Source organism: Chanos chanos, chromosome 8 (assembly GCF_902362185.1).
Source record: "Chanos chanos chromosome 8, fChaCha1.1, whole genome shotgun sequence".
Lineage (NCBI taxonomy): Eukaryota > Metazoa > Chordata > Actinopteri > Gonorynchiformes > Chanidae > Chanos > Chanos chanos.
Genome location: NC_044502.1, coordinates 23,445,092 through 23,464,200, shown reverse-complemented (window position 1 = coordinate 23,464,200; position 19,109 = coordinate 23,445,092). Strand labels below are relative to the sequence as shown.

Genomic DNA, 19,109 nt, shown 5'->3' with positions numbered 1-19,109 from the left:
TGACGTTATGAGTGACTCCCAAATCCAGGGGGTTTTTACAAACTTTAATCAGGAAACACATGAACACAGCGTACATCTGAAGAGTTTATATAGCGTAAATTACCCTTATCCTAAAGCTCACATGGACATCAGCTCTGTGGAAGTTAAGAGTCACTGCTCTTCTTCATTGTACCATTAGCAACATACAGTATCTCTATTAACACCTGATTAAAAACTGTTCATAAATAAATAATAAAGTAGGGGTGTGTGCCATATGAATGTGTAACCACCCACACAGTGTGATGTGAACACAATGCTACAGGGATAGAGGTAGTACCCTGAGTAACACTACTGTGTCTTGGTTATCTGTATAAAAGAATGGCTGACTCATCTAAAAGTGGAGGAACAGTATCAAGACTTCTTCACACTATTCTGTTTTGAAGCAAAAGGTGATCACCTAAAGCAGATATCACCTTAAGGAGAAAAAAAGTCCAAATCTGACAAATGATATCTAAAATCTTATTTAAAAACAAACAAAGAACGCCAGGATAACTTTAGTCCATTTACATTTGGTCTTAAATGTAAATGTCCACAATATAGTTAAATATATTAAGTGAATGAATAATTTATTTAAGACATCAATTAAAATCTGTTTGTGATCATTTTGAGATTCCTGAGATTAACAATGCATGTTAACATTCTGAAGTAACTGCCCTGGAGTGACTCAGACGATGGTGATGATGTGGCCAATGAACACTCCCATGGCTGAGTCTGGATGTTATATTTTGAAGTGGGAGCATACACTGTGACATCTCCACTGGACAGCTGCATGTGTGATGGCCTGGCTCAGTCCTCTATGTCCCCCTTAGTCTCCAGACTCGCCCGCCGGACATTACGGTTCTGCTGGCAACTGAAGTGGAGCGCCTTCAAACTGAAGTCAGAGGTCACACAGAACAATTACAAGGGTCAGTAATGGTCCAGTGTTAAAAATCCGCGGACTATTGGTGCTGCTCTGTAAGACAATGGGCCCTACCAGTACACACGTCTCTCTTGTTTGGACATGACGTGCCAGATTCGGGCCAGCTCCTTGGTTACCACGGTAGAAGGGGTGCCAGGGTGTGCACTGCACCAAATACATACACACAATCTAACTGTATTTCACTTAATTTCCACAACTTTGTTTATAATGCATATAAACAAAGCAAAGCAGATCACTATGCTGTAGCAGAGTGACAGTCAGTGGCCAAACAGTACACAGAGGAGGTCAGGGATCGAACACTGACCTGAGGTACGACCTCCTGTTCATGCGACAGAACATGATGAAGCCATTAATGCATTTTTTCTTCTGGCCTGGATGAGAGTGGGGACGGCTTCCCCTGTGCACACACAAGTGGCTGCTTATTTTATAAGGGGCATCTTGTTTTTTAGGTATCCAGGTAACTTCTTCCAACCTGGAACCTTCCCCCTCACTCTGGGAGGACAAATAACCGGAGCTGCTCCTCCCAAACACAGCCTGGGAGTCAGACAGCTAAAGAGAACAGAGACAGCGGGTAACGTCATGTGAACCAGTAAATGAATTTGACTAAAGGCTAGCTGTGTTCAGACAGTGGAGATTTATGTATGAACGTACAGAGTCATCCGGATGGTTAACGGACACACTGCTCCCTTTAGAGCCTGTTGTTTTAGGGTTGACCCACACTTCTTCAAACAAGGCTTGGGCGTGAGAAAAACAGAGGTCAGCACACTGATGATAATGGCTGGAGTGACAACTAACAATCATCATCTTTAAAACAAGGGGCTGAACGTATGAAAACATCAGTGCTTGTTCCTCTCTTACTCTGTAGCTCCTCCTGTCCCTCAGGAAAGAGGGCGTGGCTGAGACCTCGGGCAGGAGACGTGAGGAGGGAGGGGCTGAGGTTCAAATCCTGTCTTGCTTCCAATAACAGCGGTAAGGCCAGAGAGGGCATCTGCTCTGGTGTTGAGTCGGGGCAGCTGGACCAGTAAACTTTTCCAAGCATACAATCCTCCAGGAGAAGAACCCCAGTCCTCCTGAAAAAAGACAGGATGATGACTTAAGTGACATCGGGATGACACAAGGTATTCAGTTCACAGTCCATTAATGACGTGACCTGCTTGCAAAAATTATGTTTACCACTAAAACAAAACTGGCAAGTATCTGTAACTGAAATGTAGTTTTGGAATGTCACATCAGGAGGACGATGGCACTGATGGACCCATAACCTTGACAACCTATCACTTTTGAGGTTTCACAGAAAAAATGAGGATCTGCGTTTTCCTCTCCCACTAAATCGTGCAGTGAAATGTCAGCACGTGATTCCTCATGCTCTCCACCCTAAAAACAAATGCACTCTCAAACCTCGTCCGTCTGTACACACCCTGCTGGTGGTGTGTCCAGGACCTCACTGCCTGGGCTTTCATCTTCACTTCCTGTTTGCTCCGCAGAAACACAGCAGAGGCCTCCCAGTTCTTGAGACAGGGAAACCCGGTTCTCAGCGGTTCCTACATACAGAGAGAAACCTGGCTCTCAGTAGGTTCTACATATAGAGGGAACACTAAAGTTCTCAAGCTGCAGAACAAACATAAATGTCATTTCTTACTCAGAAAACAAGATGGCATTGGAGTAAGGTGAATGAGGAGTGACAGCTACTGGATTAACATTGGAACAACACTCAATACAAATCACTGTGTCTGAACTGCATAGATGGATGCACCTACCCCTCCTCTAACCTGACAACATTCCCCATTAGGCTCATCTTTCCAAAAGCTGCTCTTTTCTCTGAAAAGTCCTGAAACACTTCCACCCTTAGTTTGTGTAGTCAACTAAATTGCTAAAAACATTCAAGTAAACAGCAGACCACACATTTCACGTCTCTAAAGCAGGTGGAACTCAGTCTCACGTAAAGAGAGTGTATAGACAATTCTTTTGAGTGAGACTGGTCTCCAACCACACAAGACTAGGTGAGGATCCGTATGAGCGAACCTGTGCCGTGGCTGCTCCTCTTGCGTGGTCGACCACAGACATACTTGCTCTTGGCTTGGCTGCTCCTCTTGCGTGGTCGACCACAGACGTACTGGCTTTTGGCTTTGAGATCATGTGAGGGTGCACTGGGGTCAGAGGGGGGAGGATCCTCACTTTCAGATTCAGTCTCTGTCACAAGCAGATATCCAGTGAGACAAGTCAATAATAACTGGGCTTGACTTCATTCAAAGTAAAGGTCTGTTACCTAAAACCCAAGACCTCAGTGGTGGTGCAGTGTCTGCTTCTAAAGCATGTAAAGCTGTGCTTGACAATGACTGTACGTTGCCCTTGAGCCAACAGTAAATTAAAGATTAACCACCAAAAGACAATCTAGCATTACAAATGCAACACCTCTCACAGTGACCTCTAGGAGACAGTGAGGAGGGAGGCAGCTCAGCAGTCTCCCAATGTGACTCTGGAGGAAATCAAAATACTGCAGCATATGGACCAGAGTCTGTTTCTGCAGACACACACACAAACATATTAACAATTTTTGTGAATAATAAACCACAGAACAAATTAGTCATATGACGGGGCTGAGTGGACCTGAGGTACCTTAGTCAGTCCACGACCATTTTCTGGTTCAGCAATGGGTAACAATCCAGCAATCTCTTTTAGGCTGCTGTTGCAACTTGTATTCCAGTCACACTGATTTCTATCACCAACATCATAGACTGTTACACACTGCAGTACATCTCATCAGTCCCTGGCTATGAAAACTTAAAGTGAAAAATATTTTTACTGCATTTTAATAATATTTTTTTTAAAATACAGCCAAAGTGTTTTAGTAATCTATAAATACCAATAGGAAAATTAAGTGCCATTAACTTCATTTTGAAGAATTCCTTGCGATGATTTTGTATTAAATTAAAGCTACCTTTTCTTTCGGGTTTGTTTCCTCATACTAATGGCCGGAGTCATGCTCGAAATCTTTGGGCGGTGACACGTCATAGACAATGAGAGAGAGAGAGAGAGAAAGAGAGAAAATGTTAACTAATTCAGTAACTGGGTAAAACTTGCTTCTGCGCTTCACTTAAAGCTTAACATTGAAAAAGGACAAAACGGCCATATCGGTCTAACAAAGAAAAAAAGCCACCAGCCCAACATCTTAACCAGGTATTATACTCCTCAAAGTTAAAGGAGCTCGTTAGCTATCTTAGCTAAAGACTATGTTAAATGTCTCGGCCCTTATATTTGACAGAAACTGTCACATAGCTGTACCATGACTGCCAAGGCAACCATCGAGTTTACCTCTGACTTACCCACTTTGTCTTGGACTGGCACCCTATTTGGTGTCGAGACGCCTCGAGAGCCCCTCTGAATATTTTCGATGGTGTTGAGGTTCTAGAATACTTTAATTTCCAATTGGAACCTTTGAACGAGCACAACGACCAATCGTTTACCACCCTACAACTCGCTGGCCAATGAAACGTACTTTCTCTCAAAAGAACGATTGCGCTAAAGGTTACAGCCGCACAGTGGCCCTGATTTACGAAACGAAAATACGACAGAAAGCTGGGCGTACGGTCATTTCCACGCAAAATTTGACATTTACTGTGGACGTGATTGATCAAATTTCATTTGATGTCTGAACTCGTGTACGCAAGTTTTGGAGTCAACCTGGACTTGCGGTGCAGAATAGTAAATCTCTGAGTCGGAGAACTGTATGTTAGACCATATATTCTGACGGGCATCTAAGCATATGCAGCCACATATTCATCACTTAATATTTTATTTTGTAAAGGCCTACATCGCCTGTGTCATGTCCTAACATAAATAGATAGTTTCAAATTGTTTGCAGTTAACGGGGTTGACAGTTTTTTTTTTTTTTCTGTAAGATGAATTTCTTTCATTTTGAGATAGCCTACTTGTTAGGCTAGGTTGCTGGTGACATAATTACAAGCAATTAAAATTAAGCGATGAAAAGCAATAGGTAGGCTAACCGATTTGCAATATGATTGGTTCAATTGGAATTGAGACGTTAGTTTCTATTTCGAGGTCGGAGAAGTTTCTCCTCTTGGACGTATTACGCATCTCCATGTCGTAAACTCTAGGCGCGAGGCCTCTAAACCGAGAATATCTAGGGACGTGATATTTAAATAACGATTGTTTTCAGCCGCCACATTTATCAACGCCCAGTCATTCTTACCCTGTGATTGGCGAGATACAAACGTTTCATCAATCACACGTGAACACTGTCATACATAAGATTTCTGAGCTCGGTTTTGCGCTGGTTTCTACTTCAGATTGCTAAATGAGTGGATCCAAGTGAGTTGATCACAAAGTATCGTATATTGCTAACGACAGCAACTGTCAGAAAAATAAATCGTCTCTTTCTGGGTGGGACCAAATAATATGGCCAGGTTATATTGTATAATCAGTGGAAATAATAACAATTGCCCTAAAATTATTATGATTTACATAATCTAGTGTTCCACAGTCAGATGATTTTGATAACTGGTTAGCTTGCTCCAAAAGCCAGATAGGCCTACAAACGACAACGTGGCTGTTGTGGGAGCTTTAAAGTCAGCTGTGTAACATTTTGACTTTTTTTTTTTTTTACTTTTTTTAAACTCTCACAAAGTCGGTCCTAAAATGTAATAATTTAGTTCCTAATTATTCATTTGGCTACGATAAGACAATTTGGTGATCTAGATATGTGTAGTGGACATGACTGTGAAGTGGGATATTCAAGTATTAGGAAAACCAACTTTATGTAAAACCTTTGATCAAAATGTAGAAAAAACAACAGTGAATACAACTCTAGAGGAAATGGTTAAAACTGGATTTGAATATTTATAAAAACACAACTGAACATGACCAAACTCTATAAATACACACAAAATGTCCAGGGGAACAGTAGGTTACAGTCCTTCCAGTCATGGCACTGTGGATTCTTAGGGGTTGATTCAGGTCCAGTGCATCTCAGTTCATTTTTCGTTCACTAAAAGTCCCCATTCCCCACACCACACAGAGAAATGAACATATTTACAAAATAGAATGAAGCGTTCATCATTCACCACGTTGGTGTCAGTAAAGACATGGCCATGTCAGCTGATACACACTGCAGTCTTATCTGTTTAAAAATTACTATAGGAGTCACTCAGTTGACAACTTGTCTTTTTAGACTGGGTACTTTCAGTGTCCCGTGTCTAGTTCCCGCATGTAGTCCTGTAGAGCCTGGAGCCGAGCGTCAATCTCTGACAGGTCAGCCCCTGTGCCTATGGAGCTTTCTGGAACACAGACACACGGTGAGAATATAATGCGTTTAAAAATGAATTATCTTTTTAATTACACTCCTTTAGATGAACAAGTCTCATGAGAGTCAGCTGAGCTAACCTCTGTCTGCTGCTTTTAGCCGTTGAGTAGGAGTGCTGCACATTGGCTTTTTACTCAGGTGTCTTCCCCTGGTCTGGATGACAGACAGTTTGTCATCACAGATAATGATTTAAAACATCATTACCACAGAGATACACTCATTCATTCCACTCTGAAAACACAGAACATTAGCACTCACCATGACTGGGCCATTATAGGTAAGCTTTCTTCCTCTGTAATGCAAACAGAAACACAACCATCCTATCTGAGTATGGCCTTTAATGGTACCGCTCTTATGTTCTCTAACTTCCATATGATCTTATCACTTGATTTTTTTTCTTTGGTTTAAATTCTCTCACCTGATGGATACCACTGTAATGTAAAAATATGTTATTTCAGTGCAATATGTTGTGACATCTTGTTTTTTTTTTTAACTACTTAAAGAGTGACAACAGTTATGTATTTTTAGAAATTCAGGCTTGAGAATAAAACTACACAAACATTCAGACATAAATGTTTTCAGTTATTTCCCCATTATTCTCACATCTATTGGAGAAAGTCTAGCTTTGAGTTGAACATGAGTTTATTTGACAAAGGGTGTTGTCATGACACAATAATTTTGTTTCCATAATGATACTACGTTGTGGATTTCCCTACTTGATGCTTTCCAAAAATGGTAAGCTGTGCATTATTTTTTTCTATTGTTATAAATTCTAATAACCCCGTATGTCTAGGACTATTGCTTAACCCAAAAGACCCTTTGATCGCATTACAGCTGTAATCAGTAAAGAAAACAAACCGTAGTAGCTGCATTGTTGGTCACTGACATGTATTCAAATTCATAAAATTTAAGTAAAGTGATGTGTACCTGTTAGGCAGGGGCTTAGCAAGCTCTTCAAAATCAGCCCATGAGTTTTCAGAAGACTGTCGACTCCGACTCTCCAAAGATACACTTCGCCCCCGGCCGGCACTTCCTCCCTTGATTAACTGTGAACACGGCTCTCTGGACCGGGAACGCCCCCTCTCCATCTGACTGGGCAACGGCAGCATGTCCCGTCTGATTTTTCTTTGGCTTAGGTAAAAAAAAAAAAAAAGTATAAATAAATCTCAAATATATAAACAGTTAGAGAGAGAGAGAGAGAGAATGAAACAGGATTTGCTGTTTTCTGTTTTTGTTACTTTTTTAAAACCCAATTTGGAATTACTAATTTCCTATACTATCCAAAGTCCCTGTGCTGGTATAACCCTTGCATCGCTCCGGCAAAGAGGAACCCGTGTATCTATCCTCTAAAACAGCAAGCAGAGTCTCAAGGGGAATGTAATGTGTATGACCACACTATTTCCCTCAGATTCTCGTACAATGGAGAAAGCACCCCATTAATGACAGGACTGACTGGAGTACAATGACAGGGAAAGTGCCCTAACCGACTGACCCAATCAGAATACATCACACCCACACCCAGCTGCCACCATCACTGGGGTTTAAACACGCAACTCCAGCACAGCGTAACCAGATTTTTTTATTTACCGACCTTTTATTTTCCAGCCTTCAGCTTAACCTACTGTGTGTGTTGAGCTTTTCCTCTCTTTCCATATGGTGCACAACCTCACATTTCCTACATTTCTTTTGTCTGCGTCATCTCAGTCAGAGATGTGCCATGAAGATACCATCTCTGTGGAATATTTTAACATTGCTACTTATCTGACAGTTTACAGGAATTACATATTAGAGCTGTGTCTAAGCTCTGTGTAGACCTCAGGATTTGTGCAAAGGGTTACATGTTAACACAGGGCAGTCGGGTAACTCACTTCCTAAGCTCTGCTTCTCTTTGGCGCTGTTGACGGTCGTGGATGTAGGCAGTGGGGTCAAACCGAGGTGCACGTGACCCTGTGGAATGAACAGTCAAACACTTACCAAAAAATTGTCGTAAGTACTCACAGAAACATGCCAGAAACAGTGCAATAAGATAACTGTTTTCTCACGGAGGTGAGACTAATGTTGAGGCCTGACGAGAGCAACATGGCAGTCAGTTGGTGACTGACTCATACTCATTGTGGGTGCCTCACTCAAGGTCTGGTTACTAGGGGTGTGAATCTCTCCCTTATAAGAAATCTTGCCAGAGTACACCCATTTTTAACTCAACAGGATGCTGAGAAGTTCATTCATGCTTTCATTTCAAGTAGACCGGACTACTGTAATGCTCTTTTTATTGGTCCTCCAAAAAAGTCAATTGAGAATCTACAACTAATTCAGAACTCTGCAGCTAGACTTTTAATGAAAACAAAGAAGAAAGAGCATATTACTCCTGTTTCAGCCAGACTGCATTGGCTCCCTATATCTTTTAGAATTGATTTTAAAGTCTTTCTATTTGTATACAAAGCTCTTAATGGTTTAGGACCCTCTTACATTACTGATTCTCTGTTGTTTTATGTTCCTTCACGAGCACTTAGGTCCTCTATGGCAGGTCTTTTAAACATTCCAAAAGTCCCAAAAAATAAAGTTGGGGAAGCTGTTTTTATGCACTATGCACCTTAACTGTGGAACATCCTACCAAAAAGTATTAGAGAGGCAGGCTCAGGGGACAGTTTTAAACAGCAACTAAAAACATACATATTATTAGCAATTTTCTCTTTTGTTTTTCTCTTTTTGTTTAAATGGTTTTTATTCATTTTTTCCATTCCTTAACTTGCTTTTTTCATTTTTTAATTCTTTTTTATTTCATTTGATCTATTCTTTTAATTATTTTACTCGGAACTGTTTTATTCTTTACAGGGTTCCAACACATTTTCCTTTTCAAAATTCCATACTTTTAAAGACTGAAATTTCTAGACTTTTTCAGACCATATCTGACATCCGGATACAAATAGCTAGATCTTTATTTTGTAAATAAATGGTTTTAAAACCCAACTCTACACATGTATGTTACATTCTGACTATGTATGCTATTACTGTATGTTACCAAATAATTGCCATAAGATTGCAGCTAGGTACTGTAGCTCATACAAATCAGTCAACACCAAACCCAGACAAGTTCAATGCACAGCATTTTATTCAAGCTGCAATTCTAAAACAGTGCAGACACCAATTTACCCCCAAATGTACGGAGAGAGGTCCAGGGAGGTGCTCTGAGCTCCATAGCCTGGTACATGAATTATTTCTTAAATAAGAGAGCAACTGATGTTTTAGGTTAGCAAGGGACCGGAGGCTCAAATTTAGATTTTTGTATTTAGAAGGGGCCTATGAGAGACCAATTTACCCCTAAGAGGTGAGGGAGAAGCCCAGGGAGCTCCCCTGAGCTCCAGAGCCTGAGATATTGATTTAATTTTAATTTAGGAGTCGTTTAGCAATTTGGATTACAAGGGGGCCAGAGAAATTTGTCTAATACCTCTAAGCCACCAGTACAGTGCCAATGCCGGGCCAGTTCTGCCTTGGTGCCTTTTGAGAACTGGTCTGCATATCGACAGTTTTGAGAACTGAACATTGAGGTAGTTTCCATGGGGGAAAAAATCATGGTGGACAGAACGCATCCACTTTGCTTGCTTTTTATAAATTTATTTTTATGTTGGGCCTCCACACAGCAAAACACCTCGCAAATTTCACCCTACTACTTTTGACTCTGGGGGCGGAATTTGTGAAAAAAGCAAGCCTGTCACCTAGCTCAAAAGTTCAAGTCCTGGAATGAAGCTACAGTGGTCTATTTGCCCCTACCAGAGCCATTGAGAGAGTTTTTTCTACTGATCTGGCCCCAACTACGTTCATGTAACATGTAAACAACAATCCATGCTAATGGAGACACAAATGGTTGCCCATACATCTTTTAATAATATATGCTTTCATCATGCTACATGTAGCCTTTTGCTTCCATCATCTTAGTCAGAATTTTTTCGTTACTCCTGCCTCTCTAGAGTATGTCACGTACCAAACACACAACACTCTGAACTGATTGGTTCTCGCATGGCAAATGAGCATAGCCACTGATGTCAGTGGTTCCAACGTTTGGACAAGCAATTTTGAGGAGCAGTCTTTTTTTGGTGGAAACGCGTGGAACCGGTTCTAGATTAGGCACCGCAACTAGCAATAATCCACGTCAGTGGAAAAGGGCTATAAGTCCTATATTTGCTGGGCTTTTGGCTGTGCTGGCGGCCTGCTCCGAATGCCATGAAAAACACTCTGCTTGTTTGATCAATTTATTTTTAGAAATTCTGAATTTTATATTTTTGAAAATAGAATAGGGGTAACAGTCTGGAAACACAAATATTTTCCATATTCTATTTTCTTTTTTTCCATAGTTATCAAGACCTGGAAATTAATAAAATGAAATTCCATACTTTTCCATACTGCGTAGGAAACCTGTCTTTAACTTTGATGATCTTTCCTGTTTCATGCCCTTTGATTTATGTGGTTTATCCTTGTTTTTTACTGTGTGGTCTATTTACTACTGTTTCTTTTATTACTTCTTCTTATTATTATAATTTTCTTTCTGCCGAAATGTACAAGCAATTTGAGCTACATTCTTTGAGCTACATTCAGTGCTACATAAATAGAGTATTATTATTATTATTATTATAAGACGATCCAATACGCATGTAGATACACGGGCTACGATATGATTCAAGGATGATGCATTTTTTAGACAGAACAATTTGGTGTGATTTGATTCAGTGCGACTCAATACGATGCAATCTGATACAGTTCTTAACATCTGTTTAATGTAGACATTCATTTTCCATTATATATTAAATAAATAAAATTCTATAAAAGTGGCACTGCCTACCTTCAAATAGATATATTTAATAAAAGACCAGGGAATCCCAAGTATTTTTGTTACGATGGCATGGAAAAAAATGGAAGACAAATAAATCATTTCAGTACAATGGAGTATTAGGGCCAAATTGAGGGGGTGGGAAATCTGAGATTTCCAGAATTGTAATAGGTCTGTTATGAGAATAAAGTCGTAATATTACAAGAAAAAGTCATATTTTTACAAGAAAAAGTCATAACATTACGAGAATAAAGTCGCAATTTTGGGTTACGTGTTATTTAAGAGGGGAAATATCAGAAGAGCAGCCTGCCGCCTTTGGTACAATGAGGAACGTGGTGCATCTTGTGAAGTTATACTTTAGTATAGGTTTCACAAAGAACGAAATACTGTACTTAATCTTTTGGCACATCAGCACCACATTATCATAAGTATCAAGAAATTCTAAGATGTCAAGAATAAGGTCGTAATATTACAAGAATAAAGTCGTGACTTTACACGAAAAAAGTCTCGATAATGTGGTGCTGATGTACCACAAGGTTAAGTATTTCGTTATTTGTGAAATCTATACTAAAGTATAACTTCACAAGATGCCCCTTGTTGTAATGCAGGCAGGCTGCTCTCCTGATATTTCCCTCTAAAATAAGATGTAGCCTAAAATTCCGACTTTATTCTCGTAATATTATGACTTTTTCTCGTAAAATTCCGAATTTATTGTTATAATATCTTGACTTTTCTTCTTGTAAAATTCCGACTTTATTCTCGTAATATTATGTCGGATTTCAGAATTACATGGCATTTTATTTATTACTTTTCCAACAGACACAGACAAAAAAGACAGTATTAACAAACATTTTGACATTATCGCTGTAGGCTACTTTGTTGTATTTGACATTACTGTTGTACTATTGCTGTTCTACAGACCTTACAAATGGCAAGACTTTTGTCCCATTTTCCTTCCTTCCGATAAAATCCAAATGACTTCCAAACTTTAGATTTTAGATCTGATGGTGCACTGCTAAAGTTACTCTCGTTAAAGGTAAAAAGTCAACGCAGGATGCTGTGCAGATTTATTAGTGAATGAATGGCGGTTATGTGGTCATTATTATTTTGAAAGTAACATGACTTGTAACATTAGATCACTGAGTCTTCTGCAGCACTTTGGTTTATACTAAAGTAGAATTAGCAGCAAAGCTTCAGTCAACTGATTCGTAACTACAGAACTGGGCCATCGACAGGTACATGGTACAGTTACACCGATCCAAGTGTCCGCATATCAATGTAGTCGCATCTTTAAAGTTAAAACCGGTTTCTGATTCATATCGCTGAATCGTTACACCCCTACTAGTTACACTCTCCTGCATCTGCCTTACTGATAATCACTCCTTCTTCCCTGTTTACCATAGGTTTAAAAAAAGAAAGACTGTTCAACTGTTTCAATTGTTACAGAACAATTTATATAATGGTGGTATGCTTAAACTGTGCAATGTTTTTTCCCAGCATACTGCAGCCATCAGCACAAACATAGCAAATAAAGTCACACAGCCAATGTTTGGTTTTACTGTTTGGAAGGGAAAAAAATTCAGGACGATTCAGGACAGTTATATTTCGAAGTTAAACAGAAGGACAGAAACATCTCTTACGTTTTGGTTTTGCTATTTCAGAAATAATATTCTATCTGTTCTTTAAAATATTTAAAGAAGTAGGCCTAAAATATGAAATAGACATATACATTTTTTACCATCAACTGTGCCATTGTTTCAGAATACATAAAATTTTCACATCACAAATTTATCCATGACAAACCTACAGCTCAATCCTTGGAAGAAAATAACACTCAAAACTCACGAAACAAATTTCGTATCAAATTCAGTATGTTGTATCACTGAAGGAATTCCAAAGTTTAGCATTTGTCAAACACTAAAGTGGCCAAAACAGTCTCTACACAGTCAAAATTCCAGGCAAATGTACATGGAGTCCTCGAGTGAATAGTACATTTAATAAGTAGGACAGAAATCCCTGTGTACCTGTTGGAGACGGAGAAGGCCTTCGTATATAATTGTGTGACCCTGAGGAGCCTGCCCTCCGACCCCTGTCCGTTGACCCTGCACTGTTGTCCATCCTCTCTCTGGACCCTGAGTGTCTCCTCAGCCCAACTCGGCCCAGACTGCGATCCCTGGACCCAGACCGCTGCAGCTGTCCGTCATTGCGGGAACTACTGTGTCCAGAGGGGACAGGCGTCATCCTGCTGCAGAAACCAGGTTAGAAAAAAAAAAAAAGAAAGAAAAAAAACAGCAAGTGGTACGGTATGAAACTGCCTTCACCAATCTCTACAGTTCTTGGCGATAGAAAAAAAATAGGCTGTAACGTACCCTCGTTTCAACAGGGCTAACTCATTGGTCAAACTCATGACTCGTATTCGAAGAGCTCGCTCCGATGCCCTGACTTCTGCTAACTGAAAACAGCGTGCAATGTTAGTAGTATAATTATTTCAACTGAACTTAAAAGTTTAAAGTGTTCAACAGACATTCCTGGACACCAGCTGTTAGATTGTGAACACATACTAAATCGTATACACTCATTAAGCATATTTTCATTAAATCACTGACATTCCTACACATTATAACCATGTGCTGTTGAGGATACACAAATTGCATTCACACAAAACACTGACGGGACTGTTGGTCATTCATGAACCTGTTCCATCAGGAGGCACATTTCCTGTCCTCGTTTGCTGGCTGAGCGCTGGCTTTTGGCTCTCTCCCGCAGTAGCTGCTCCTCCAGATTTCGCACTGCTTCCCTGAGCCCACAGGCCCCTGCCGGGGCAGAACTGGGCCCCAGGACTTCCAACCGCCCCAGAGCTCTAGCCAGCGCCTCCTTCTCCTCTGTCACCAGAGCCAGTCTAAAGAGAGAGTGATCAGAGAATCCATAACACATATGCAGCAGCGTGTTTAGTCTCTCTCTCACTCCGAATGGTATCCATGGTTATGTAAACCATCTGAAGACAGTCATCTTGAACAGTAACTGTTCCTGACAGAGGTATGAATAAAAGGTACTAACTCTGCCCGAAGTCTTTGTGTCTCTTGATCTGAGGTTCTTTGGTCTCCCCTAGATCTCAGAGCATCCAGTTCAACCCTCAAAGATCGGATCTCTTTCTGAAGGGCTGCTGGATCAGGTTTGCCCAGATATGGTAGTGGAAGGGGGTAGTGTATCCTAGAAGCAGCCAGAGAAAGACAGATAGAAAATACAGGGAAACACAGAAAGGGAACCAGGTTCCAAATTGATCGACATCTGACAGCAAAAGGAACTGACCTGTCAAACTCTACAGTGTAGATGAGGATCAGGTAACGTTTAGCGCTAAGGGCCGGACACTGCTGCTGGGCGCGGGGACGGCCTACCACACCTGCTTTCCTGTTTCTCAGCAGCTCCAGGTCAGAGTAGGTCAATAGGTCAAGAGTGACTGACTCACTGGACTAAAAAATAAACCAAAACAGTTTGAGAGAGAGAATTTCATGACTGTTTTATCTTCCAGCTCACCATACAAAAATCAGCAGCTACACACTTTCTTTATCTGTCTGAAAAAAAGAGAGCAGGCTACAGGCAGACGAGGTGTTGTGTGGTCAGACTATTGTACGAAGCAGCTTTTCTGCCACTTCTCAATAAAATGAAAGACCAAGTTTCAGCATGACAGCTCTATAGTGCTACACCAAAGAGCAGAAGTAGACTATCAGCCACCCATTTCATAATCTTCTGAATGTCTGTCGCTCTTACTGAATGGCAGTCTGTTCGTTCCTCTTTCGCAGTGTCCTTTGCTCTGTCTCAGTGAATAACAGTGTATGACCAGGCATATTAACAACTGAGAGCTGATTTACTGTTGTCCTAATTGAGGGCAGCAGTGTGACACTTCACCTTTCAAAGCAGTTTCAGTCTGAAGCTTCACAAGTGCAGAATCAGAGCAGGAAAGAACTGAGTCATCTATCAAGTAAACACATAGTGTGAATGGAAAGAGAACTGGGTTGAGGACTTAATTTAGCAACTGCTAAAAAACCATAGTTATAACTGTCATTGAAAAATAACTAGCCTATATTAATTCATATAATTACTAAGTGTTTGTTTACTTCCATAGACAGAGTGGGAACATGGATTAGGGATGGAAGATAGAGTTCAGGGAGGGACAGAGGAGGAGAGAGAAGAGAGGAGGCAAAGAGAGGAAAGTGTTCAAGCAAGGGGAGAAGGAGAGGAGAGGGCAGAGAGAAAAATAGTAAAAAATAGAAAAGATCTCGTCATTATGAGAAAAGATCTCGTAATTACGAGAAAATATCTCCTGATTATGAATGGAGAATGCAACCTCCCAATCTGCAGCACCCTACCTAGTAAACTATAAAATTCTGGAAATATGGTGGCTCAGGAGAAATAGTGAATTTATCTATACTAATTATCTTTTAAAAAATTAAACCATGAAAGTGTCGAAAGAAGTTAAAAGTTGCCAGCAAAGGTTGAGAGCACCAAATGATTTGGTGGTTTTCAATACTGAAGTGAACTGTGCAATCTTGCTGATAAACAGTTTACAGGTTTACAGTAAAGTGCATAAACAGCTCACACCAGTAGTGAATGTTATGCATAGCCTACACTGAATATTTGCAGAACAACACAGCACAGTACTTTAATAACATGATTAGAATTACAGGCTGAAGCTCCTTCTCTCAGTGAAAACACTGTGTGTTTTTTGTGTCATAAAATGTTTATGCATGAGGAGTACAGATCTGGCATTGCCGGAAGCGAATTTTCAACATGTATTTTGGCAGGAAGACTCCTTAATATGCATAAAGATCGACCAATCAGGTAGCGCTTCTTTTATGAATATTAATAAGTCTTCCCTGCCTCACTACACATTCCGAAAATTCGCTTGCTGGAAAATGCTGCCGGAGGGTGCTGCAAATCAGGCAGTTACATTTCATAATTCTGGGATCCTGATCTCGTAATTACGAGGTCTTTTCTCATAATTACAAGGCAAGGTGTCTAATTTTTCTTCTTTTTTCAATTTTTTTTCTTTCGTGAATGCAATGCAGTTCCATAGGTATCTTCACATGTGGCGATCTATTTAAGTGCCTTGCCAGAAATATGTCTCCCTGGATGCACTGAACTGTTGCAAAATGTAAATAAACATAGCTGCGCCCAGTGGTTAACATAATCACTTGCAACGGTATTTAGCTTCACGGACATCAAATTTTTTCCTACAAAAGTAATAACCATAAGCATAAATTAAAGAAATTGAACAGAATTTAATTTAAATGGAATGGAACTTAATTTTAGAACGTTGGTAACTCGTGTGCAAAAGAACTCGGGCTGTCACAAATTTTTTAAGGGTTCTGTACTTATTTATTTTATATATTTAAGGTGTTAAGTTAATATATTGTTACATTTGAGGTTCAAATTTGCCTTAGAAATAAAAAAGGCCGTTCTTTGATGTCATCGACCTTTGTTTTGTGCTTTTTTTTTAAGTATCGGTTCAGGCACCATTTGGGCAACGGCACCGTTTTAAAAGTATTGTTTTAGCACCGGTATTGGAAAAAACCCAAACGATACCCAACCCTACAGATAGCACTACAGAATAGAAATGCATGCATGTCACATCCACATAATCTGATGGTTTGTGTTTGTGGAACAAAATATTGAGCTATTAAACCAAACAAAATCCAGTGCAGCCAAAACTGATTCGTTTGCCTGTGTAGGATTATAGTAACATCTGAACTGACATGGTTCAGAATAAGAGAACTGTTGAACCTGACAGTTTTATTACCATAGTTACAAAGGAAGCTTCACACCTCTGGCACCAGGTTACAGCTGGAGCCAAGAGCAATTGATTAAGGCAAAATACTGGTAATGGGAAAATGGCAACCACCACAGACAAAAGGCACCTTTAGCATTAACACTAAGATTCTGATTTGCATTAAGCAACATTGTAAACCTACTGTGTGTTGCCATTTGCTTCATGGTATAAAAGGCCGATCACGGTAACAGTTCTCTGAGTTAAGTGTCGCAGGCAGACATGCTGCCGGATTCCATCACCACCAAATAAAGCTTTTCTCAAAGCGTGCTTTTGGTCCGGTTCATTTACTTGTAAAATCACAAGGAAATCCAACACCTGGGTGGGAGAAGAATGTTGCTCAACTTCAAATTTCAGTGTCTTGCACTTAACAAAGTGCTAAACAGGTTCAGTTAACGACACTGCATACACCTACAGTCGTCTCTAAGTTTAGAGGCAGGACATATATGGGCTGGGAGCCACATCAGCTGGAAGAACTATGTATTGATAGCCTCTCAGAAAAATCAAAAGCACTCACCTTTGCTTTATGGAAATTCCAATAATTTTATCAGAATCAGAACTTAGTAATTTTTTAATGGACTTTTAAATAATGAATATTCAAACAGGAGAGTGACAACTTTGACCGAGTAACGTACATAGGGATTCCATCCTATGGCATAGGACACTAACCTTACTGACAGCAGACTCCAGCATGCTGCAAAAAATAGGGAACTGTTTAAAATTTCCTGTTTTCCGTGTGAGGTCCTCAATATCTGGGGAAACAGTAACATTGAAGAACGGATAAAAGATAAGAGTGAATGGATAAAATAATGAACAGATAAAAAGAGATAAAACTTTTTCTTAAAATGAAAATGAAAACACTACTCACAAGCAGGATCAAATTCTCCTCTCCACTGGTCAGCTGTCGCGACATCAGAAATTTCCACAATGAGCAGTCCCTCCTCCAGTACCACTTTAACAGCAAATTCTACCCCTCGAAATACCATTTCTTCTTGTACAACTTTGCCAACCTCCATTTCTACACGGGGGATGACAAATTCTGAGGAAACCATATTTTGCAAGGATACGTACAATCTGTAAGAGGTAGCCTGTCTTCATATAGAAAATTAAGTCCATTTAAATGCCTAACCTAGAGATTAAACCAGACACTGAGTGTGTTTGTTTTAGGATGTTCCATCATAAATTACAGCGATATTGCAAAGGTCTCAACCCGCTACAACGCAGTAAGGCCAGCTGAAGGTAGTTAAATCGCCGTGCTGGACTAGTATTGCAGCAGCAAAGTTATATTCACTACAGTGGGAAGAGAGAAACAGTAACTTATAGAATAACCGCAGCTTTACGCCACTATTACTCAAATTTCCTCATAAACGTTAACTACCGTTGGCATTTAAAAAGATTCAAAACTAGATCGCAGCGGTCTAAAGAGGTGAGTGTAAACCAGTGCTAAACCTCTGGACCACTGGACAGGCAATCCGTATGCAAACCATTAAGGTTGGTGTCAGTAATTTAAAGCTTAGCTCCTTGTCATTTACTGAATACGGTTCAATTGTTTACTGGGCTCCTACTCGATCTCAAGCTAAATGGTATTGTACTTTCACCACAGTATTTTCAAATCCTTACTTTAGCTAGCGATCTGTTTACTGATCCTGTGCCCTGTAATAATCCAAGATATTCTAGTATCGCTAGCGAGCTAACGTTACCTGGAGGGCTAGCTATGATATAACACTGCAGGTCGCTTAAATCTTCAGTTATACAATCCTAGCTTAGAGGAAAATGTTAGGTAAATTTGCGAAGAAAAACTGCTTGTAACCAGGCGAACTATCAAAGAAGAATGTCCGTAGTATTCCGATTTCGTATTCACTATGAATCCCCAAGTACGCCAGCTAAACCCAGTGCAAGAGGAAGCTAAATAAGCTTGCAGCCAAGTTAGATGAACTGACTAGCGAACGTCAGATTTGTTGCTAGGACAGCTGTGTGCTGTTTGCTAGCAGTACAATTTACATACCCGTTAAAGATAAGTTTGTTGTTAATGACTTGGCTACTCAGGATCGTGCATTCCAAAGCTTTGGTTCTAAAACTTCATTCCAAAATCTTCGTAAATATATCGCGCATATTCCTAAGAAAGCACCTACGCATACTGACAGTTACAAACCTGACACTCTTGAAAACAGCGGTTTATTAACCG

General features: G+C 40.1%; 2 protein-coding genes across 2 annotated transcripts; both read right to left on the bottom strand.

Moving 5' to 3' along the window:
* Positions 1 to 4,352, bottom strand: meiosin (meiosis initiator). Its single transcript, XM_030782009.1, has 11 exons — positions 4,282 to 4,352; positions 3,897 to 3,949; positions 3,575 to 3,674; positions 3,371 to 3,479; positions 2,981 to 3,148; positions 2,376 to 2,499; positions 1,817 to 2,028; positions 1,610 to 1,692; positions 1,263 to 1,507; positions 1,013 to 1,102; positions 1 to 910 (listed from the first exon to the last, which is right to left on the bottom strand). The coding sequence occupies exons 2-11, from the start codon at positions 3,938 to 3,940 to the stop codon at positions 826 to 828; spliced, it is 1,260 nt and encodes a 419-aa protein (XP_030637869.1). The 5' UTR covers positions 3,941 to 3,949; positions 4,282 to 4,352; the 3' UTR covers positions 1 to 825.
* Positions 4,353 to 6,157: 1,805 nt separating this feature from the next.
* On the bottom strand, positions 6,158 to 17,940 carry ccdc61 (coiled-coil domain containing 61). Its single transcript, XM_030782790.1, has 12 exons — positions 17,793 to 17,940; positions 17,594 to 17,676; positions 14,410 to 14,570; positions 14,158 to 14,310; positions 13,795 to 13,999; positions 13,470 to 13,552; positions 13,125 to 13,345; positions 8,147 to 8,225; positions 7,206 to 7,409; positions 6,537 to 6,570; positions 6,359 to 6,431; positions 6,158 to 6,252 (listed from the first exon to the last, which is right to left on the bottom strand). The coding sequence occupies exons 1-12, from the start codon at positions 17,938 to 17,940 to the stop codon at positions 6,158 to 6,160; spliced, it is 1,539 nt and encodes a 512-aa protein (XP_030638650.1).
* Positions 17,941 to 19,109: the final 1,169 nt, after the last annotated feature.

What these genes read in the sequence shown, in the direction of transcription:
- ccdc61 (XM_030782790.1), bottom strand. Translation starts at nt 17,940, where the DNA reads ATGGAGGTTGGCAAAGTTGTACAAGAAGAAATGGTATTTCGAGGGGTA. An exon ending in GCCTTCTCCGTCTCCAACAG is followed by an intron (nt 8,226 to 13,124) that starts GTACACAGGGAT and finishes TTCATTCCACAG; the next exon opens with GGTCACGTGCACCTCGGTTT. An exon ending in GCTAAAAGCAGCAGACAGAG is followed by an intron (nt 6,253 to 6,358) that starts GTTAGCTCAGCT and finishes TCTGTGTTCCAG; the next exon opens with AAAGCTCCATAGGCACAGGG.
- meiosin (XM_030782009.1), bottom strand. Translation starts at nt 3,940, where the DNA reads ATGACTCCGGCCATTAGTATGAGGAAACAAACCCGAAAGAAAAG. An exon ending in ATGGTCGTGGACTGACTAAG is followed by an intron (nt 3,480 to 3,574) that starts GTACCTCAGGTC and finishes GTGTGTCTGCAG; the next exon opens with AAACAGACTCTGGTCCATAT. An exon ending in AACAGGAGGTCGTACCTCAG is followed by an intron (nt 1,103 to 1,262) that starts GTCAGTGTTCGA and finishes TATTTGGTGCAG; the next exon opens with TGCACACCCTGGCACCCCTT.